The sequence below is a fragment of the Scyliorhinus torazame genome, chromosome 9 (assembly GCF_047496885.1).
Source record: "Scyliorhinus torazame isolate Kashiwa2021f chromosome 9, sScyTor2.1, whole genome shotgun sequence".
NCBI classification, from domain to species: Eukaryota; Metazoa; Chordata; class Chondrichthyes; order Carcharhiniformes; family Scyliorhinidae; genus Scyliorhinus; species Scyliorhinus torazame.
In genome coordinates, this window is record NC_092715.1 from 49022980 (window position 1) to 49046821 (window position 23842).

At 49.2% G+C, this 23842-nt stretch overlaps 1 protein-coding gene and 1 long non-coding RNA gene across 2 annotated transcripts in view; one reads left to right on the plus strand and one right to left on the minus strand.

Annotated features, from left to right (window-relative positions):
* Window positions 1-23842, plus strand: part of LOC140429183 (organic cation/carnitine transporter 2-like) — a 157692-nt gene that overhangs the window by 52804 nt on the left and 81046 nt on the right. The window contains exons 5-6 of the mRNA XM_072515850.1: window positions 2916-3016; window positions 21851-22065. Coding sequence (XP_072371951.1) covers window positions 2916-3016; window positions 21851-22065 — 316 coding nt within the window. The remainder of the gene's footprint in view (window positions 1-2915; window positions 3017-21850; window positions 22066-23842) is intronic.
* LOC140429184 (uncharacterized) overlaps window positions 1-23842 on the minus strand; it is a 32948-nt gene that overhangs the window by 7400 nt on the left and 1706 nt on the right. Inside the window, exon 2 of the long non-coding RNA XR_011949009.1 lies at window positions 5331-5523. This is a non-coding gene — a long non-coding RNA (uncharacterized lncRNA). The remainder of the gene's footprint in view (window positions 1-5330; window positions 5524-23842) is intronic.

Sequence of the window (23842 nt, forward strand, 5' to 3'; positions counted from 1 at the left end):
TCGAACCATGCTACTGGCATGCCTTGGTCTGCTTTAAAAGCCAGCGATTTAGCCTATTGTGCTAAACCAGCCCCTTGAAGTCTCTTGAAGTCTGTCACTATTTTTGACACAGCTCATAAGGCCTCCAATTTTTTGTTAACTAAAAATCTTGAATTTTACTCTGTGTACCAAAGTCTAGATCATCAATATAGAGCAAGAATAGCCTAATAATGGCCTCTGGGGAACTCCATGATACACCTTCCTCAAATCCTCCAGATGGTGAGATTCCCAGGTATCTGCTATTCTCGTCCTTTTAGATGGCAGTGGTTGTGGGTTAGGAAGATGCTGCCTAAGGAACATTAGCCAGTTACTGCAATGCATCTTGTAGATGATACACAAGCCTGCCACTGTTCATCAGTGGTGGAGGGTTGAACATTTGTGGAAGGGTAGCAATTAAAATGGGCTGCTTTGACCTGGATGGCGTTGAGATTCTCGAGTGTTGTTGGAGCTGCACTTATCCAGGAAAGTGGAGAGTATTCCATTACACTCCTCTTTTTCATTAATTTAGAGTACTCAATTATTTTTTTTTCCAATTCACAATTTAGTGTGGCCAATTCACCTAACCGACACATAGAAGATAGAACATTACAGCGCAGTACAGGCCCTTTGGCCCTCGATGTTGCACCGACCTGTGAAACCACTCTAAAGTCCATCTACACTATTCCCTTATTGTCCATATGTCTATCCAATGACCATTTGAATGCCCTTAGTGTTGGCGAGTCCACTACAGTTGCAGGCAGGGCATTCCACGCCCTTACTACTCTCTGAGTAAAGAACCTACCTCTGACATCTGTCTTACATCTATCTCCCCTCAATTTAAAGGTATGTCCCCTCGTGCTAGACGTCACCATCCAAGGAAAAAGGCTCTCACTGTCCACCCTATCCAATCCTCTGATCATCTTGTGTGCCTCAATTAAGTCACCTCTTAACCTTCTTCTCTCTAACGAAAACAACCTCAAGTCCCTCAGCCTTTCCTCATAAGATCTTCCCTCCATACCAGGCAACATTCTGGTAAATCTCCTCTGCACCCTTTCCAATGCTTCCACATCCTTCCTATAATGCGGCGACCAGAATTGCATGCAATACTCCAAATGCGGCCGCACCAGAGTGTTGTATAGCTGCAACATGACCTCATGGCTCCTAAACTCAATCCCTTTACCAATAAAAGCTAACACACCGTATGCCTTCTAAACAACCCTCTCAACCTGGGTGGCAACTTTCAGGGATCTATGTACATGGACACCGAGATCTCTCTGCTCATCCACACGGCCAAGAATCTTACCATTAGCCCTGTACTCAGTCTTCCTGTTATTCCTTCCAAAATGAATCACCTCACACTTTTCTGCATTAAACTCCATTTGCCACCTCTCAGCCCAGCGCTGCAGCTTATCTATGTCCCTCTGTAACTTGTAACATCCTTCCGCACTCTCCACAACTCCACCGACTTTAGTGTCATCTGCAAATTTACTCACCCATCCTTCTACGCCCTCCTCCAGGTCATTTAAATTCAAAAATGACAAACAGCAGTGGCCCCAAAACAGATCATTGTGGTACACCACTAGTAACTGGACTCCAGTCTGAACATTTCCCATCAACCACCACCCTTTGTCTTCTTCCAGCTAGCCAATTTCTGATCCTAACTGCTAAATCACCCTGAATCCCATGCCTCCGTATTTTCTGCGGTAGCCTACCATGGGGAACCTTATCAAACGCTTTACTGAAATCCATATACTGCTTTACACTCATCCACCTGTTTGGTCACCTTCTCAAAGAACTATATAAGGTTTGTGAGGTATGACTTACCCGTCACAAAACCGTGTTGACTATCTCTAATCAAATTATTCCTTTCCAGATGATTATACATCCTATCTCTTATAAACCTTTCCAAGATTTTTCCCACAACAGAAGTAAGGCTCACTGGTCTATAGTTACCGGGGTTATCTCTACTCCCCTTCTTGAACAAGGGGACAACATTTGCTATCCTCCAGTCTTCTGGCACTATTCCTGTAGACAAAGATGACTTAAAGATCAAGGCCAAAGGCTCAGCAATCTCCTCCCTAGCTTCCCAGAGAATCCTAGGATAGATCCCATCCGGCCCAGGTGACTTATCTATTTTCACACTTTCCAGAATTGCTAACACCTCCTCCTTATGAACCTCAAGCCCTTCTAGTCTAGTAGCCTGAATCTCAGTATTCTCCTCGACAACATTGTCTTTTTCCCGTGTGAATACTGACGAAAAATATTCATTTAGCACCTCTCCTATCTCCTCGGACTCCAAGCACAACTTCCCACGACTGTCCTTGACTGGCCCTACTCTTACCCTAGTCATTCTTTTATTCCTGACATATCTATAGAAAGCTTTAGGGTTATCCTTGATCCTACCTGCCAAAAACTTCTCATGTCCCCTCCTGGCTCTTCTTAGCTCTCTCTTTAGGTCCTTCCTAGCTAACTTGTAACTCTCGAGCGCCCTAACTGAACCTTCATGTCTCATCTTTACATAAGCCTCCTTCTTCCTCTTGACAAGTGTTTCGACTGCTTTAGTAAACCACGGTTCCCTCACTCGACCACTTCCTCCCTGCCCGACAGGTACATACTTATCAAGGACATGCAGTAGCTGTTCCTTGAACAAGCTCCACATTTCCATTGTGCCCATCCCCTGCAGTTTTCCTCTCCATCCGATGTATGGCAGGTTGTGGGGAATAGTTAGGGAAATTTGAAAGGAAACAGGCATGGAACTGGTCCTGGTGTAGTGATGCAATACTTTCAATACTGTTTGTGACAAAGGAGATGTTTTACTTAAAATGTGGTGCCTGCAATCAAGGATCATGTCTACTGTGCAAACATTGAAAAATATTTTTTTTAATGCTTTCTTTTAGCTTCTGAATTCCACAGTTGGGCAAACCCATTCATATGGTTTTTTGGATTTGATTAGAACTGCAAATATACGGAATATCACAATTCTGTCTTTCCTGGTGTGGTGAGTAGAGACACGAGGAGGTCTCACCAGAATAATTCACATTCAAAATTGAGTCAGTTTGTCATATGTATGGTTGCGGTGTTTAGCAAAATATATTTTGAGATTTTCTGTGTAGAGGCACTTTAACGACACGCACTGAGGCGCCATTGATGTTGCAAATTGAGATTCTTACTGCTCTCAGAAAGTTAACCCACACTCTGCTGAAATGATGCAAGCTGGCCACCCTTGAGAATAAATGCATAAGCTTATTTGACTCATTCACCTCTTGCCATAAAAAGCAAAACAAAACATGTCTGAAAAGGCAGAAAGGGACCTAATTTCCTTGGAAGTGGATTGTTTGCATGATTTTAGTGAAGTATTGCATCAATTAACAAAAGCTGTGTTTTATGAAACAAAATGACAGCACAGGTCAAAGTACAAGTACTCAGAGGCAACAGGAATGAACCACCTGCACAACGAGTGGCACGGATTTAGTCATAGAGTCATAGATGTTTACAGCATTGAAACAGGTCCTTCGGCCCAGCTTGTCCATGCCGCCCAGTTTCTATCACTCAGCTAGTCCCACTTGCCCGCATTTGACCCAAATCCCTCTGTACCCACCCTGCCCATGAAACTGTCTAACTGCTTTTTAAAGGACAAAATTGTACCCGCCTCTCCCACTGTCTCTGGCAGTCCGTTCCAGATGCGCACCACCCTCTGGGTAAGAAATTTCCCCTCTGGTCTCTTTTGTATCGCTCCCCTCTCACTTTATACCTATGCCCTCTAGTTCTAGACTCCTCGACCTTTGGGAAAAGATGTTGATGCTCCTCATTATTCTATAGATCTCTATAAGATCACCCCTAAGCCTCTCACGCTCCGGGGAAAAAAGTCCCAGCCTATCCCGCATCTCCTTATAACTCAGACCATCAAGTCCTGGTAGCACCCTCGTAAATCTTTTCTGCACTCTTTCTAGTTTAACAATATCCTTTCTTTGATAGGGTGACCAGAACTGAACACAGTATTCCATATGTGGTCCTACCAATGTTTTGTACAACTTCAACAAGACATCCCAATCCCTGTGTAGCGCACAAAGACTCACGAGAGACGAATAGAGATGAAGTCGATGAGGCTTTATTAAGCGTGACTTGTTCCCCGCAGTTCAGCAACAGACTGGCCTGCGGGGGAGAACTCCTGGTTCTTATACTCCGCCTTCAGGGTGGAGCTAGAGATCAACAGCCAACCAGGACCCGGGATCTGTCAGCCAATGACATCACGGCTTCACAGTCCCACATGACCCCTAATGCATACTACCACACTCTGTATTCATTATTCTGACCAATGAAACCTAGCATGCTGAATGCCTTCTTCACCACCCTGTCCACCTGTAACTCCACCTTCAAGGAGCTATAAACCTGTACCCCTAGACCTCTTTGTTCTGTAACTCCCCAACTCCCTACCATTAACTGAGTAGGTCCTGCCCTGATTTGGTCTACCAAAATGCATCACCTCGTATTTATCCAAATTAAATTCCATCTGCCATTTGGACTGCACCGCCTGATTGGCTGGATACATATTCAACTGTAGTCTTCAAAAGGGAATTGGATAAATATGTGAGGGAGAAAAAAAAATCGCAGGGAAAGAATGGGTGGATAGGGCTGCTTTTTAAAAGAGTTGGCGCAGCACTGTACTAGTTTGTGGTCCCGAAGCAGTATAATTTTACAAATCAGCATAAAGTTTAGAGATGCGGAAGCTTGGCAAAACACAATACGATTTTGTAAACTGATGGATCAATGAGTAATAGCTTGCAATTTGACAGTTTTTCAGGTATCCAGTCTATTCAGAACGTTACATAGATTCAAGATAACTGGCAGAAGGTGTGGAGGGGGCATGAGGAAGGACTTTTTTACGCAGAGGGTAATGGGAGTCTGGAATTCATTGCGCGAGTTGGTGGTGGAGGCAGAGACCCTAAATCTTTTGAAAGGTACCTGGATTTGCACCTTAAGTGCTCTAAGCTGCAGGGCTATGGGCTGGGTGCAGGAAGGTGGGATAAGAAAGGGCACCTGGGTGTCCTAGTGCTGACATGGACAAGATGGGGTGAATGGCCTCCTTCTGTGCTGTAATGTTTCTATGATTCTATGATTTAGACGATGAAACAACATATTCCAGAATGTTCCAGAATCTGGTAAGCGTACTTTTTTTTATTCATACGTTTATTCTAAAGTAAGAAATAAAATTGTTGAATTTTCACTCTTTACCGAAGTCTGCCAGTAACCATTGCTGTAGGCTTGTTAGATCATGCAAAGTCAACTCATGAAAATATTCTTCCTAGGCTCACCTCTACGTTGTTCCAAGTTTCTGTATCATTCTGAAGGGAGAGTGGGCAAACAGAATGAAGAAACATCGAGTTGGAGCCATAGCACAACTCCGGAAAATAAGCGACCAGGCATTGTGTTGTTGGGAAGAATTTCAAATCTCTGAAGAGACTTTCTGCAAGTGGACTTCCATAAGTGCCAGAGAAACTGGCAACTCTGTCAAAGAAATAAAGCCAAAACTTGTTAGGGATACTTCAGCAGCTGTGCTGGCTTCTGTCCAACTCACTGAAAGCATATTGGAGCAATGTATTTACCAGATCCATCAACCCTTCAAGGCAAACCACAAGCATGATTGAATTCTTAAATGAAATAATAGAAAACGCTGATCAATGTAAAGCAGTAGATATTGTTTATACAAACTTTTGGATGGCATTCATGAAAGTGCCACACAGGATGGCAGCCCATGGAATGAAGGGGAAATTGGTGATATGAATACAAGGGCCGGGATTCTCTGGGGACCTCTGCCCGCAGGGGGAACCCGATGAGCTGGTGAATTGGGCGTCAGGCCAGAAATGTGTTTCTTACCGGTTGTGAAGCTTGTTGCGAGTCTCTGGCCCTGACAGGGGTCATGCCCAGACTGGGTGGGAACATGCAAATAGCTCATTCATTAGAGCTGATTTGAATCTTATTTACGGGCAGGACACCCAATTCAGCTGCTCCCTGGGATATCCAGCTCCCCCACCATAAATATCGCTGGCATGAATTGGTGCTAGGCCTGACGAACTAGACCTGGCAGCTTGCAGTCCGAGGTGCGGCAAGGGGATGAATGAGTAACCTCCCTACACTTGCTTCCAGGGTTCCGTGGGGCATCCTTCATGTTTATTTATAAAGCTGTGCAGATGCTCCAATAATTTCGAGGAGCAGCTGTGTTTCTAAATGCATTTTATTTTATGAGGCTGTCCCTTTGTTCTCAGGAGCTTTCTAGGAAGAGCAGGTGTGAGGGCAACACTCAGACAGAGCACCTGCTCTTTCTGGGAAGCTCTTGAGAACAAAGAGACAGCCTCTTAAAAAAAAAACTGCAGTTAGAAAAACAGCTGCTCCTCTGAGCTAATGGACCCCTCTGGAGCTATATAAATAAAATAAAATGAAATTACCTTGACTTATCAATCAAATAGCTTCTAAAAGGCGATGGTCTGTGAAATTGAATGTGAACAATGCAGTTCAAAGCTTTTATGCTTCCAGGCGTATGAACAGGCTTCAATACATTAAAGGGCGCTAAAATTTACTGTGAAAAAGAACTTCAAAGATTTCCACCATATTAAAAGGAATACATATACCTTAATTTCACAGATCTTTAAACTTGACATACTGGGAGCCAGTTTAATGGGTTATGGGCGACATGAACACTTTTTTGCTTTATTATCGGATAATTGTACTTTAGAGATACTGACAGACTGTTTAAAGGGTTTAAAGACTGCATATGGGAGGAGCAATCAAATGATCCCCATTCCGGAAAGAATACCGACCTGAGCCCATCTAGCCCGGACCCCGAACCCCCATGAAGGACCCCCTTTGGTAACCTGGAGGCAAGTGTAGGGAGGGTATGCACCTCCTTGCCTTCCTTCTGAGCAAGATGCCAGCTTGGCGCTGCCAAGGGGCAGGGCCTGAAGGGTGGAAAATCAGGGAGGGGGGGACTGGGGAGGGTGAGAGGGGAATGAGGGGGACTGGAAAGGGCACTGGGGGCGGGTGATGGGGACCATTGCCAATGATCTGGAGAGGGCAACAGCAGCATTTTGAGATCAGGGCACCCTTTAAAAATGGCGCTCCAACCTCTGTGAAGGGGGGCATTTCAGAGAGATTAGGCCCCGCCTCTCAGGTCCTGCGAGAACCAGTTCAATGGCACTGAAAACCCGATCCTGGGTCAAACATTTTCTAAGTGCCGTTGAATGACACGTCGGGTTTACTCCTGGTGACAGCAGTAATCACTCTGGGTTTTCCACTGGCAGGAGCACTTCATCTGCAACCGGGAGAATTGCGTCCAAGATTGGATCAGTGACAGGAAGCAAATGAAGGTGGTGGATGGCTGTTTTTCAGATTGGGAGGTTGTTTGCAGTAATGTTCCCCAAGGGTCATTTTGGGTCCATTACTCTTTACAATTTTTATAAACAACTTGGATTCGGACGTAGGGAGCAGCATTCTGAAGTTTGCAGATGGGACAAATCTTAGAATAGAATTTACAGTGCAGAAGGAGGCCATTCAGCCCATCGAGTCTGCAACGGCCCTTGGAAAGAGCACCCTACTTAAGCCCACACTTTTACCCTATCCCCGTAACCCAGTACCCCCACCTAACCTTTTTTGGACACTTAGGAGCTGTGAAGAAACAGTGCTAACCACTGTGCTACCATATCACCCCATGCAGTTGGTAGTCATGGCAAAAGCATTGAAGATGGAGTTCATTGCAGAGATGTGTGAGATGATGCACTTTAAGAGAGCTATGATGGAAAGAGAGTAAACTATAAATGGCTAATTTTGAAAAATGCAGATGAGCAGAGACACCTTAAAAATCCTGATGAAACTTTATAAATCACTGGTTCAGTCTCAGCGGGAGCCTTTCAATTTTGACCAACATATTTCAGGAAAGTTAGAATGCCATGGAGTAAAGGTGGCAGCACGGATAAGCAGTTGGTTGAGTGATGAACAATTTCTTTTCAGATGGGAGAAAGACATATTGTGGGAATACCCAGGGCTAAGTGTTAGGACCACTGCTTTTCCTGATCTAGACTTCTGCTTCTGCTATAGTTATAGGGCAGCACAGTAGCACAGTGGTTAACACAGTGGTTAGCACAGTTGCTTCACAGCTCCAGGGTCTCAGGTTCGATTCCCGGCTTGGGTCACAGTCTGTGTAGAGTCTGCACGTTCTCCCCGTGTCTGCGTGGGTTTCCACCGGGTGCTCCGGTTTCCTCCCACAGCCCAAAGATGTGCAGGTTAGGTGAATTAACCATGATTGCCCTTAGTGTCCAGAAAGGTTAGGTGGGGATACTGGGTTACGAGGATAGGGTGGAGGCGTGGGCTTAAGTAGGGTGCTCTTTACAAGGACCGGTGCAAACTCGATGGGCTGAAAGGCCTCCTTCGGCACTGCAAATTGCATGATTCTATGTTGGCATCATACACTAATATCTGTTTCCACCAACATTTATGTGAGTTTTGCTAACTAAACCAGACCTGTTGAGGTGGTAGTCCTGATGAATAAAAATTACAAATGGAAATAATCCAAAGATGAGTCTGGAAGATTTCAAGAGATGGGGCCTGTGACGATTTCCTTTGGCAGCTTGTTCCATTGGGAGATTGTCCTTCGGAAGAAACACTGTTGATACACTGTCTTGGAAACATATTGAGCACGATTTTGTGGCTGCGCTTGCCAAGTGGGAAAATGGGTGGCCGCTAAATCACATGCAAACTCAGAAATGCAAATTTCAACAGCAAGTTGGGGGACCCCCCCCCCCCCCCCCAACTGCCCCAACCTCCGAATACCCCGAAGCCCCTCCTACCCCCATACCACCCGACCATACCCCACCCTCCAACCCCAGTTGGGGGGGTGGGTGTTCGGGGTAGTAAGTAAAACCTCTTTTATTAAATGGTGCTGTGGAATTCTTACAACTCTGCCATTGTTCTGTGAGAACTTACTTTCAATGTACAATTCTTATGTATTATGCACTAGAATTTTAAAGCTAAGGATACATAACAAAATAGCATTGAAGGCACACTAGCTGCAAGCGTCTGCTCACTGCTATCACTGTACCCTGGCCCGTACCCAAGTTCTGGGGTCAGTTATCTAACAGGAGCAGGCACTCTAAGCATGTTACCATCCCATGGGGTCAACAGAACATGGAGGAGAAGCCTTCAAAAGAGGGAACCGGAAGCTGAGATTGGCACTGCCGTCCAAAGCATTTTACCTTCCCTCAAGGAACACAGGGGACACCTAGGGTGCGATTTAATGGAAAAGTTTCTAAGTGTGGTAGCAAGCGGGAATGCCAACGCTTGGTCCGGTGAGATCGTCACCCACCGCTATAAAACGTTAATTGGCCCACTTAACGAGGCCCCACGAGATTCATGGCACAAATTATGCTTTACCGGCTGATTCGACCGGGACCGCGCTCGCCAGTCCCCCGCTAACAAGTGACAGCAGCATTTAAACCGCTCCTGCATAGCCAACCCCACTCCACTCGCAGCCATGCTGCCACGGAGACCAGCCCCACGCTTTGGTGACACCAAACTTGGATGACTTTTGGACACGGTGGAGGCCAGACAGGATGCCCTGTTCCCCTGAGGGTCCAGGAGGGTCAGTCACAGGACAGCCAGCACTGCCTGCAGCGGCCGCTAGCTTGGAGAGCGTGACTAGGAGGACCAACATCTAGTGCTGCAATAAGATGAATCGCCTCCACCGGGCCACTCGGGTGAGTTCACACCGGAACCTCAACCCCCCCCACCTCCCACTAACATACTCGCCCCCCCCTCATATTATCCCCCATACTACCCATTCCCCCTCCTCCATATGGCCCATCTCCCCAAGTCAAATATGCATTGTTAATGCCATAGAGACTGACCCATCTCTCCTGCTGACCATATGTCCATTCTCACACAAGACCTCCAGCCAAGGGCGCCATCCCATCCGAGGTGGATCCACCCCCCCCCCCCACCCCTCCCCCCGACTCCCATGGGAACACCTCAGAGGAGAGCTCTGAGGATGCCACCATAGACGCAGCGCAGCTGCCAACCTGACCATCGACCAGCACAGAGACACACACCTTGGTGGGCAATGATAGTGGTCAGGCTTCTGGGGCACACCTGGTGAGCACCACGCAGTTGCAGATGCACATCAGGTGGAGGCAGGCATGCCCAGGTGAGACAACAGTCGGAGGTCTGCTGGATCCCAGGACCCAACTGGGTCCCAGTCAGATGCTGAGCCTATGGACTAGGTTTACCCGGAGCTGATGCAGATGATAGGGTGGGGCCGTGATATTCAGAGGGGGACCCTCCAGCAGGTCCATAGCCGATTAGAGGAGTCCCAGAGGCTATGGGTGCAGGAGGTGGCACTGGCAATGCAGGGCACTGAGGCCAACACTGTTTGGGTGGCGACCGTAGTGGAGAGTCTGGCGGACTCTCAGGAGCATGAGTGAAGGTGTCCAAGGCGTGGAGCAGTCGGTGACGGCCATGGCTGAGGATCGCGGCAGAATGTCCGACTCGCTGGGCGACTGGACCCAGCACCAGGAGGTCCTTGATGAGGCGCTGCGGGACATAGCCCAGTCTCAGATGGGAAAAGCCGAGGCGCTGCGGACTTGTCGTAGTCACAGGTGAGGATTGCCGAGGCACTGCAGAGCATGGTCCAGCCAATGGGGAGCATCGCCAAGGACATCAACAACATGGTGCAGATATTAGGTAGCCGCCAGGGCTGGCACAGCCAGATGCCACAGAGGCTGCTGGGTCTCAAACCAGCTGCCTCTCCGTCCCAAGGTGACCCCAGGGCCTTATGGCAGGAGGGGGCACTGGATGCCAAACTGGACCCATCCTATGGAGTGACGACGGCGGCCCCCAGCTCCCCTGAATTCCACTCCTCTGACAACGCCGCATCTCGCAGTCAGCATCCAGTACAATGCGGCATTGTGACCCTGTGGGAGGTTTACTGGAGAGCATCATTGGAGTTGTCGAGGCATTAGAACCACGTTTTGAGGAATCCAATGCACCGCTCAATGACAGCCCGGGTGGCCGCATGGGTCTCTTTGAATCGTGTCCCTGCATCAGTCACCGACCTCCGTACTGGCATGATTAGCCACATCCTAAGCGGGTACCCCTTATCCCCCAAGAACCAACAGGCCATCCTTGAAGAGCCCGAGGATGTCCGACAGCCCCAAGATGTAGCTGTCGTGCACACTCCCTGGGAAGTATGCACACATGTGCATGACCTTCATCTGGTGGTCGTGCATGAGCTGAATGTTCAGTGAGTGGAATCCCTTTCTGTTAACATAGGGGCACTCCCTGATGGACCGGTGAGCGCAAGGTGACATGTGTGCCATCTATTAGCCCCTGGACCTGGCGCATCCGTCGATGGTGGAGAATCCTGCTGCCGTGGCATCTTGTTGGACTTGGTCCATGTCAAAGTTTATATAGTTGATGCACGATCAATGACCACTAAAGCGAGGTTGTAGTCCAACTGAAGGCTTTAATAAACTAGATGTTTCCCCCAGCAGCTCAGGTACAGAATGAAGGCTGCTGGGGCGGCACGGGTTCTTATACCCCGCCAAGCAGGGCGGAGCTACCATACATCCTAACCAATAGAAAGCATACAGTTTCCACCAATGGTGCTTCAGCCTATCAGGTACCGTAATACCTATAATGCCACATTCACTCCCTGTTAAAAAAGAGTCCGGCGGGGATGGTGGCCTGAAACTACAAAGCATGGCAACTTGGTATAATTAGTTATGGAGGTACCGTAATAGCAGTACAGTGTTTAGTAACTATTCACAATTCTGATAGCTATGTACATTTGATGGTTTACATTTACAGTTTACAATTAAAAATGGAGAAATGGGATTACAGTTTACAGTCTACAATTTAAAATGAAGCAATCAGTCGATCGGGGGCCCTGGTCGTCCTCTGTGATCGTCGGAGCTTCGGCGTCTGTGACTCCGGGAGCGTGGCTTCGATCTCCATGGCAGCTTCGGCACCCCTAGACGGCGCTGTTGGGGAAAACGGTTGACCTGGGAAGGGAGCGCCTGCGGGGAGCGTCGGTGGGTGGGGGGGCCTAGACGGGGCCGGTGGAAGGACCGATCCTCCTGTAAGGTGCTGCGGTGGAGTGGAGGGTGGGACTGGTGGTTGGGTTGTGCGTGGGGTTCCGACGGGCGGCAGGTCCCGTAGGAAGGCCGTATCTTCTCGGCCGTCGGGGTACGCCACGTAGGCGTACTGGGTGTTAGCATGGAGCAGATGGAACCTCTTGACCACCGGGTCCGACTTGTGTTTTCGTGTTTTTGGAGCAGGGTGGGTCCGGGTGCTGCCAGCCAGGTCGGGAGCGAGGTCCCAGAGGAGGACTTCCTGGGGAAGACAAGGAGATGTTCGTGAGGTGTCTGGTTGGTTGCGGTACAAAGCAGTGACCGGATGGAGTGGAGGGCATCCGGGAGGACTTCCTGCCAGCGGGAGACTGGGAGGTTCCTGGACCGTAGAGCCAGTAGGACGGTCTTCCAGACCGTTCCGTTCTCCCTCTCTACCTGTCCGTTACCCCGGGGGTTGTAACTGGTCGTCCTGCTCAAGGCGATGCCCTTGCTGAGCAGGAATTGATGCAGTACGTCGCTCATAAAGGAGGACCCCCTATCACTATGTATGTAAGTGGGGAACCCGAACAGTGTAAAGATGCTATGGAGGGCCTTGATGACGGTGGTTGCGGTCATGTCGGGGCAGGGGATGGCGAATGGGAACTGGGAATACTCGTCAATCACGTTCAGGAAGTACGTGTTGCGGTCGGTGGAGGGGAGGGGGCCTTTGATGTCCATGCTGAGGCGTTCAAAGGGACGGGAAGCCTTTATCAGGTGCGCTTTCTCTGGTCGGTAGAAGTGCTGTTTGCACTCCGCGCAGATTTGGCAGTCCCTGGTGGCTGTCCTGACCTCCTCTATGGAGTAGGGCAGGTTGCGAGTCTTGACAAAATGGAAAAAGCGAGTGACCCCCGGGTGGCAGAGGTCCTCGTGGAGGGCTCGGAGGCGGCCCACTTATGCGTTGGCACATGGGACAGGGCGTCAGGAGGCTCATTTAGCTTCCTGGGACGATACAAGATCTCGTAGTTGTAGGTGGAGAGTTCAATCCTCCACCGCAAGATTTTGTCGTTTTTTATCTTGCCCCGCTGTGCATTATCAAACATGAAAGCAACCGACCGTTGGTCAGTGAGGAGAGTGAATCTCCTGCCGGCCAGGTAATGCCTCCAATGTCGCACAGCTTCTACTATGGCCTGGGCCTCCTTTTCGACTGAGGAGTGGCGGATTTCGGAAGCATGGAGGGTACCAGAGAAGAAGGCCACGGGTCTGCCCGCTTGGTTAAGGGTGGCCGCCAGAGCTACGTCGGACGCATCGCTCTCGACCTGGAAGGGGAGGGACTCGTTGATGGCGTGCATCGTGGCCTTTGCAATGTCTGCTTTGATGCGGCTGAAGGCCTGGCGGGCCTCTATCGACAGGGGAAAAGCTGTGGATTGGATCAGGGGCCGGGCATTGTCCGCATAGTTGGGGACCCACTGGGCGTAGTAGCTAAAAGACCCGAGGCAACGCTTCAGGGCCTTGGAGCAGTGAGGGAGGGGGAACTCCAGAAGGGGGCGATGCGTTCAGGGTCGGGGCCTGTAATTCCATTTCGCACTATGTAGCCAAGGATGGCTAGGCGGTCGGTGCTAAACACGTATTTATCCTTGTTGTATGTAAGGTTAAGGATTTTTGCAGTCTGGAGAAATGTTCGAAGGTTGGTGTCGTGGTCTTGCTGGTCATGGCCACAGATGGTGACATTATCGAGATACGGGAATGTTGCCCGTAAACCGTATCGGTCGCCCATCTGCCTCGAAGGAGTGTATTTGCGGTCACTAGTGCGGATGGGGAGCTTGTGGTAGGCGGACTTGAGATCCACCGTGGAGAAGACCTTATAATGCGCGATCCTGTTTACCAGGTCGGATATGCGGGGGAGAGGGTACGCGTCCAGCTGCATTAACCTGTTGATGGTCTGACTGTAGTCGATGACCATCCTATGTTTCTCCCCGGTCTTTACCACCACTACTTGAGCTCTCCAGGGGCTGTTACTGGCTTCAATGACCCCTTCCCTCAGTAGCCTTTGGACCTCTGACCTAGTAAAGATCCTGTCCTGGGCACTGTACCGTCTGCTCCTGGTGGTGACGGGTTTGCAATCCAGGATGAGGTTTGCAAACAGGGAAGGCGGGTCGACCTTTAGGGTCGCGAGGCCGCAGACAGTAAGGGGGGTATTGGGCCGCCGAAATTTGGAGGTTACACTGGAAGTCTAAACCCAGGAGTGTAGCCACGCAGAGGTGGGGAAGGACGTAGAGATGGAAATTTTTGAACTCCCTTCCCTGGACTGTGAGGTTTGCTGCACAGAACCCCTTTATCTCCACTGAGTGTGAACCGGAGGCCAGGGAGATTTTTTGATTAATGGGGTGGATGAGGAGAGACCAGCGCCTTACCGTGTCAGGGTGTATGAAGCTCTTTGTGCTCCCAGAATCGATTAGGCAGGACGTCTTGTGCCCGTTGATGAATACGGTCCTTGAAGCAGTTGAGAGTGTTCGAGGCCGGGACTGATCCAGGGTCACCGAGGCTAATCGCAGCAGTTGAGAGTTCTCTTCGGGCAGTGCGTGGTCAGCCAAGCTGGGGTCCTGGGTGTTCATCCAAGCTGGCGGCTCCATTGGTCGCACATGGCTGGTGGTGCACAAAATGGCGGCGCCCATCCCTCGAACGTGACGTCCGCGGAGCAAGATGGCGGCGCCAGGGGTCCGCACGTGGCCCTGGAATATGGAGATGGCGCCGACCGCTGGCCGCACAGGGACCGTGGAGACGTTTGTGGTCCGCATTCGCCGCTGGAGACCGCGGCAACCGCACGGGCCTGACATACCCCCACAAAATGGCCCTTTTTTGCCGCATCCCTTGCAGGTGGATACACGGGCCGGGCAGCGCTGGGGGGGGTGCTTGGCCTGCCCGCAAAAGTAACAGCGGCACCCCCCAGGATTGCCAGACCGCCTTGCAGAGCAGGCCTGTGGGAGGATGGGGGAAGTCTCGGGGCCGGCCGCGGAGGGGTTCCACGCTGCCCAGGCGGCTGCCGCGCAGTCGGGAACGTAAGCGCGGGCATTCCTGGAGGCCACGTCCAGGGAGCCTGCAAGGGCCCGTGCCTCCCTGAGACCCAGAGTGTCTTTTTCTAACAGTCACTGGCGGATTTGTGAGGATAGCATACCTGCCACGAAAGCGTCACGGACTAAGAGTTCCGTGTGTTCGCTCTACGAAACTTGCGGGCAGCTGCAGCTTCTCCCCAACACCAGGAGTGCACGGTAGAATTCTTCCAGCGATTCCCTGGGCTAATGGTAAGATTCTTGGCAGTGTGGATAAGCAGAGAGGGTTGTTAAGAAGGCGTACGGTGTGTTAGCTTTTATTGGTAGAGGGATTGAGTTTCGGAGCCATGAGGTCATGTTGCAGCTGTATAAAACTCTGGTGCGGCCGCATTTGGAGTATTGCGTGCAATTCTGGCCGCCGCATTATAGGAAGGATGTGGAAGCATTGGAAAGGGTGCAGAGGAGATTTACCAGAATGTTGCCTGGTATGGAGGGAAGATCTTATGAGGAAAGGCTGAGGGACTTGAGGCTGTTTTCATTAGAGAGAAGAAGGTTAAGAGGTGACTTAATTGAGGCATACAAGATGATCAGAGGATTGGATAGGCTGGACAGTGAGAGCCTTTTTCCTCGGATGGTGATGTCTAGCATGAGGGGACATACCTTTAAATTGAGGGGAGATAGATATAAGACAGATGTCAGAGGTAGGTTCTTTACTCAGAGAGTAATAAGTGTGTGGAATGCCCTGCCTGCAACAGTAGTGGACTCGCCAACACTAAGGGTATTCAAATGGTCATTGGATAGACATATGGACGATAAGGGAATAGTGTAGATGGGCTTTAGAGTGGTTTCACAGGTCGGCGCAACATCGTGGGCCGAAGGGCCTCTACTGCGCTGTAATGTTTTATGTTCTATGTTCCCCTGGGGTTTGTCGCCTTGTTGCAAGCAGGTGCCAGGCGTAAACCTGGTTTACCGGGCGAATATAGTGTCCTTTTAGCAGCTCAATTGCTGCATCGAAGTCTTCCGCTTCCTCGATGAGGGTGTAAATCTCCGGGCTCACCCTTGAGTGCAGGACTTGCAGTTTCTGTTCTCCCGTCGGTGTGTTTCCGGCCGTCTCGAGATACCCTTTAAAGCACACCAGCCAGTGCTTAAAGATTGCCGCTGAGTTTGCCGCGTGGGGCCTAAGTTGCAGACACTCCGGCTTGATTCGGAGCTCCATCCTTTCTTCTTAAAAAAACTAGCTTATTAAATTGATGCACGATCAATGACCACTAAAGCGAGGTTGTAGTCCAATTTAAGTCTTTAATAAGCTAGATGTTTCCCCCAGCAGCTCAGGTACAGAATGAAGGCTGCTGGGGCGGCACTGGTTCTTATACCCCGCCTAGCAGGGCGGAGCTACCATACATCCTAACCAATAGAAAGCATACAGTGTCCACCAATGGTGCTTCAGCCTATCACATACCGTTATACCTATAATACCACAATAGTTCACTGCCCAGGCAAACAGGGCATCTGGTACCTCAAGGTTGCACTTGTTGGCTGTAGTTTGTGAGAAGCCACACAGGTCCCTGCTCGAGCCCTGGAATGATCCTGAGGTGTAGAAGTTCAGGGCTGCGGTGACCTTGGCAGCCACCGGGAGCGGGTACCCTCCTCCTACACCTGGAGCCAAGTCGGCGAGGCCATGACACAGATGCCACACTGACTCCTTGTTGAGGTTGAGCCTCCTGCGGCACATGCTTTCTGTCATCTGCTTGAAAGACCAGGGGCTTTACACAGTAACTTCATTTGAAGCCTACTTGTGACAATAAGCGATTTTCATTTCATTTCAGTTCATTTCATTACTTGTAGACCCAGGATTGTCACGTGCCTCCTCCTCTGGGGCCCTCCCTGGCCTGTTGGGCAGCCCTGTCCGCAAGGTGTGGGGTGGGGCCCAGCATGCTGCCTGGGTATTGTGTGCAGACGTGCATAATGTGCATCAAGTCATCACATACCAATTGCACGTTCATGGAGTGGAACCCCTTTTGGTTTGTGAAAACCACCCCCTCATGCGCCGGTGCTCATAGGGGGACATGTGTCTCATCAATCACCCCCTGGGCCTGGATCATCCCACCGATGGCAGCGAACCCCGCTGCCTGTGCATCCTTGTGGGTTTGGTCCAGATTGAATTTGATATGTTGTGCCAAGCGGGCATGTAGGGTCTCCGTGACGGTGCGAATGCACCTGTCCACTGAGGTCTGTGAGATCCTTGACAAGTCCCCCCTGTAGGACCCCGTGGCGAAAAGGTTCAGGGTGACCGTCACCTTGACGGCCACTGGGCGTGGCTGTCCTCCTCCATAACCCTGCAGATATGCCGGACGGTGCCCCTGCTCAGCCGGAGACTTCGACACGCTCGGCCTGGCAGTTCCTCGAATGAAAGGCGCTGCCGGTACACACAAAGCCTAATGTGGTGCCTCCTTCCCACCTCCTCCTCAGCCTGTTGGGTGGCCAGCTCTCCATCCTCACTGGCTGGTCTTGTTCCTCTGGGGCAGGCTCCGCTGCTGCAGGGCCCTCCTCAAGCAGCTCCTGCGGTAAGGCAGATGCCAACCATTCCTGGTTGGATCCTGAAATCCATTGTCTGCAGGGGATGAAAGGCAGACATGGTGCATACCACGTGCCCAACTATGTCCAACAGGCTAAATGGTGGCCCCGGCCAGCACTGCAGAAATTGCCCACACATGCCCTTCTCCCCCCCTCTCCCATCTCCCCACCCACCCCAGCTGTTCCCACTAGCACTCAGCCCTCTGCACCACACCCCTGGCCCCATTGGTGCCTGGCACCACTGGGGTCTATGGCCCCAGCACCCATCCATGCTGGCAGGGGTACCAGTGGCTGGCGCTACCCATGCCAGCGGTACGCTCTGCGGTTCCATCCGGCACCCTCCTGTAGGTGCTACTGAGGGTAACCCCCTTGGGTGGGCTGCGTGATGCCCTCCCGGCAGGGCGGTGCCCGGTTCAGGGAGCGGGTTGGGGCACTCATACAGCTCTGTTTAACCACGGGCCACGGTGGTAAGTCAGTGAGGTGCGCAGCAAGATGGCTGCCTTGCAGATACCACGGTTCTGGGACACCTCAGCCCCACAACCCACCCCCTGGTCACCCCCTCTATTCCCCCCGGCCCTGGCAGACGCGCGTCCACCCCTCCCAGCGGCAGGACCGGCAGCCCATAGCTGCGGCATTGGGAACATGTCCTGCGTCTTCTCTCTCCCTCAGCAGCCATGGCACCTATTTTCTGATTTTAAAGCCACATGTGAACCTCGCCATCGGTAATTCTTCCTGGCGAAGGCGGAGCATCGTGGGAGCCCCAGAGAATACCGAAGTTGGCCCGTTGATGATATGCCAACGGCTTTTTCTGTATGTGCGAAGTAGAACACATCCCCACTGCTGTCGAGGCTCTGGAGCATGGCATTCCGCGCCAGGCGGTTTTCGGCTGACGCCCGATTCTCCGCCCGATCATGCTTTACAATTTCGGCAGTGCTGGATGGAGGATCTCGCCCACAGTCTCCCAACCGGAGAATCCCGCCCTCTATCTCTATCTCTCTCATGCACACAGACAACCAGGAATATAAGGGAGTTTTGACAATCTTCTGCCGTAACTTCAGAAGAACATCAGCAGAAACACCAGATAAATATTTTATTCTGTTATTGTCAAATTTGGTTGTTATTTATTAAAGCAACACAGCATTTCATTGTGTTTTGAGTCATGTCAGAACTTTTACATCCACTTATCCCACCTGATCAGCCATCCAGCTACTGATCCATTAATGCTGGGAGGTCAGTTCCTGACTTGCCTTTTTGCAATTTATACTTATGCCCCTTTGTCCCATCGAATCACAGCTAACTTGAACTTAAAAGTCATACAGGCCGACAGCACAGAGAAGGCCCCTTGGCCCATTGTGTCTGCGCCGGTCAAAAACAAATTCTCGTTGAGTCTAGAATGTATAATTTTCTGGCCTACTTAGTACCTTATACCTGCAGAAGGTTTATTTATCATTCACATACTTTCATGGCTAAACAGAGGAAAAGTTCCTGAGATACAACAGACATGAAGTGGGCTGAGCAGTAAAAGAGAGTATTATGCCAAGTGCAATTCCTGGGTTCCCTACTTTAATGTAACTGGGCCTTTGTCTGGGCTAAGTTCCTGTTTGGTTATTAGAGCAGGCCTTGAATAACCCTCATCCTCCAATTCTACTTTGCTACCTGGATATTTGTTGAGGTTGAACCTGACTGTGCATTGCCTCAGGACTTTACTTGTGTTTGGGCTGGGCTACAAACCTCTCATTAAGGACATCTCTAGACTGGTACGGGGTGAAATTAGTCCAGATTAGCCGCATACAAAGAACAAAGAACAAAGAAATGTACAGCACAGGAACAGGCCCTTCGGCCCTCCAAGCCCGTGCCGACCATGCTGCCCGACTAAACTACAATCTTCTACACTTCCTGGGTCCGTATCCCTCTATTCCCATCCTATTCATGTATTTGTCAAGATGCTCCTTAAATGTCACTATCGTCCCTGCTTCCACCACCTCCTCCGGTAGCGAGTTCCAGGCACCCACTACCCTCTGCGTAAAAAACTTGCCTCGTACATCTACTCTAAACCTTGCCCCTCTCACCTTAAACCTATGCCCCCTAGTAATTGACCCCTCTACCCCGGGGAAAAGCCTCTGACTATCCACTCTGTCTATGCCCCTCATAATTTTGTAGACCTCTATCAGGTTGCCCCTTAACCTCCTTTGTTCCAGTGAGAACAAACCGAGTTTATTCAACCGCTCCTCATAGCTAATGCCCTCCATACCAGGCAACATTCTGGTAAATGTCTTCTGCACCCTCTCTAAAGCCTCCATATCCTTCTGGTAGTGTGGCGACCAGAATTGAACACTATACTCCAAGTGTGGCCTAACTAAGGTTCTATACAGCTGCAACATGACTTGCCAATTCTTATACTCAATGCCCCGGCCAATGAAGGCAAGCATGCCGTGTGCCTTCTTGACTACCTTCTCCACCTATGTTGCCCCTTTCAATGACCTGTGGACCTGTACTCCTAGATCTCTTTGACTTTCAATACTCTTGAGGGTTCTACCATTCACTGTATATTCCCTACCTGCATTAGACCTTCCAAAATGCATTACCTCACATTTGTACGGATTAAACTCCATCTGCCATCTCTCCGCCCAAGTCTCCAAACAATCTAAATCCTGCTGTATCCTCTGACAGTCCTCATCGCTATCCGCAATTCCACCAACCTTTGTGTCGTCTGCAAACTTACTAATCAGACCAGTTACATTTTCCTCCAAATCATTTATATATACTACAAACAGCAAAGGTCCCAGCACTGATCCCTGTGGAACACCACTGGTCACAGCGCTCCAATTAGAAAAGCATCCTTCCATTGCTACTCTCTGCCTTCTATGACCTAGCCAGTTCTGTATCCACCTTGCCAGCTCACCCCTGATCCCGTGTGACTTCACCTTTTGTACTAGTCTACCATGAGGGACCTTGTCAAAGGCCTTACTGAAGTTCATATAGACAACATCCACTGCCCTACCTGCATCAATCATCTTAGTGACCTCCTCGAAAAACTCTACCAAGTTAGTGAGACACGACCTCCCCTTCACAAAACCATGCTGCCTCTCATTAATACGTCCATTTGCTTCCAAAGTAGATCCTGTGGGTTAAAGAGGATCGGCAGCTGAGTGTTCACCAAGTAAATTCTTATTTTCCATTGACTTATGTAAAAGTGACAGTGGGACTAGGAAACGAGTGTCGGAGAAGAGTTTGAACTAGCACTCTGTGAACTGCAGTGGAGCAAAAATTGGCACAGTGAAAATTCAACTGTTGACTCGTTATGAGCCAGTTTTGCGTTGCTGCCATATAGACCAATTTTCTCCTTATAATTCCCATCGTGGACAACATATGTCTGCAGCTACCTCCTCCCCACCGCTGATTAAAACCTTAATCTATGTCACCTTCAAGCTGAATGTTTCCAATATTCCTAGTATACCATTTATCCCTCAACCCTCACCTAACACAGATGTCCTTGTCTTTTATTTCATTATTTGTTTGTGGGGCCTTTCTCTGCACCAGTTCACTGCTGCATTTCCTAATTTCAGAAGTGTTTGATTGGCTGTAAGATGCTTTGGGCAGTTCTGAGCTTGTGAAAGGTGCGATATAAATGCAAGTTCTTCCTTTCTGGTTTCCCCTCATTCTTATTATTTTGACATATTGTGGGTCATACCAATGAAATAAAAAACAGGAGAGAGGTGTAATGTCTCTTCTCTTCTATTCTGATCCACCCTATTACCCAAAATCTATATTGTACCCATTCTGTGCTCCTCCATCATTAATGGCAAAGCTTTCGATCAACATGCGGTTTCAAATTCTCTTCCGCGCTTCTCCATCTTCCTACTTCTGTAGCCATCTTGCAAAATCCTTTGAAAATTAGCTCCCTTGACTGTATTTTTGGTCAACTCTTCAAACCTTCTCCAAGACCTGAAGTGTCCAATCTTCTTCACAGTGAAGAACTGTAGGACATTTCCACAATGTTAAAGGCATCATATAGGTGTGAGTCATCATCTGAATTTCTACCATTAGCCTGCTGACTGTATCTAGACAATCTTTTACAAAAGGTTGAAAAACTGTAATTTCTTTTCTGTTTCATTGTAGGATGACTACCTCCATTGGGTACTTTGTTTTAACCTTGGGCACTCCCAACATGTATGGTGACCCTTACCTCAACTGCTTTATTTCTGCAGCCAGTGAAATTGTAGCATATACAATGGCATGGTGGATGGTGAGCCATGCACCTCGACGACTTTCAACTGCTTCCATGTTGATTCTCAGTGGTGTTATTCTGCTCTTCATTCAATTTATTCCTCCATGTAAGAGCTTTAGAGAACTCTCCCACTTCGCATTTTTTGAAATACCGATGGTTATCTGCTTCACCTTTTGCCTGGTGACATTTTGTATCCGCTTATTAAAGCTAGTTTCAAGTAAAGAATAACAAATAGGAGCTCTCTTAATAGCATGATGATAAGAAGTGCACCACCCAATGTGATGCTGGCGAATCAGTCCAGGAAAACTCCAGGTTCTGACCCCAGTCCATGCTGATCATGGTCATGAACATCACAAGGAATAACAAGCTCGCCCTTCCAATGTTATCCATTTGACTTTTGTATGATGCCAGAGCTTTTACATCCACTCAACCTACTTGAGAAAACATCCAAAATATGCTTTATGTTGGAGATGACCTTTTATTCAGTTTATACCTATGCTCCCTTGTCCCATAGAATCACAGCTGACTTTAACTTAAAGATTATGGCATTTATTTCTACTTTACTTACTAAATGTCACCATCGTCCCAGAGGACCATATGCTGCTCTCCTCTTTTGCGAGCTGCCTGGTGGTGATTTAACCTGAGGGTCACCACACATGTACTGTTGGCGCTGCTACACATCATGAACCAGGCGTCCAGCCACCTGAGCTAACCAAACTCCTCACTTTTCTTACTATCTGTTATAACCTGCCCGGATCGTATTGGCAAGCGACAATTAATTGCTCCATGCTACTCGAGGAATATGAGCTCTCCCAAATGAGAGGGGGGGGGGACACAATAATTAGCAGCACAGCTGTATAAATAGAGCTGCCCAGTGTGGTACTGGCTAGAGAGGGAACCAGAAGTGAACGACTGGCCCAGTGTATATATCCTTGCAGGTAAAGTTACTTTCTGTTTGATGCTACAAACCTGTGCTACATTCTACGTGGTCCTCACAAAACTATCTGGGACCCAGAAAAGGATTCTTTATCATTCATACTCATTAATGGCTAAAGATAGCAGAGAATTTCAATTTTACTGTGGCTGGGGAGTGCTCAGTTCCCAGGCACAGCAGCACGAAATAAGATGCACAGTGAAGCACCAAGTCCCACATTAGCTGCTCTGATGAAACTGGGTCAGTGCCTGGAGGAGGTGCAGTCCCAGGTTAAGTAGTTAAGTACTAGAGTTGAGGAACATAGACAGCCTTGGCCTCCCACCTCAGTTTCTTCTACGTTGGTGCTCTGGGTGCCCAGGCAGAGAGATAGCACAATGATACAGACATTGGGGTTTGTGCTGGGACTACTTGTGGATTCTTAAGTGCTTGAAGTCTCCTGGAGATACTTGGAGAACAATAATCTTGAAGTACCCTCCTTGTCCGTGGCAGGAATTACTACCACATCAGATACAATGATCATACCTTTGTTTTTGATATTAGGTACAAAATATCAGAGGCAAATTCATATTCATTTATACCTATGCTCCCTTGTCCCATAGAATCACAGCTGACTTTAACTTAAAGATTATGGCATTTATTTCTACTTTACTTACTAAATGTCACCATCGTCCCAGAGGACCATATGCTGCTCTCCTCTTTTGCGAGCTGCCTGGTGGTGATTTAACCTGAGGGTCACCACACATGTACTGTTGGCGCTGCTACACATCATGAACCAGGCGTCCAGCCACCTGAGCTAACCAAACTCCTCAATTCATTTCCCTGTGGAAATCAGGTCAGTGAGGCGGCTAAAATTGGCAGCGGGATTTACCTGCTGATCTGCCATTCCCAGCTGTGTTTGATTTTAGCATTCACTTCTCAGCAAGTGGGAAGGACTCTTGCTTCACACCTC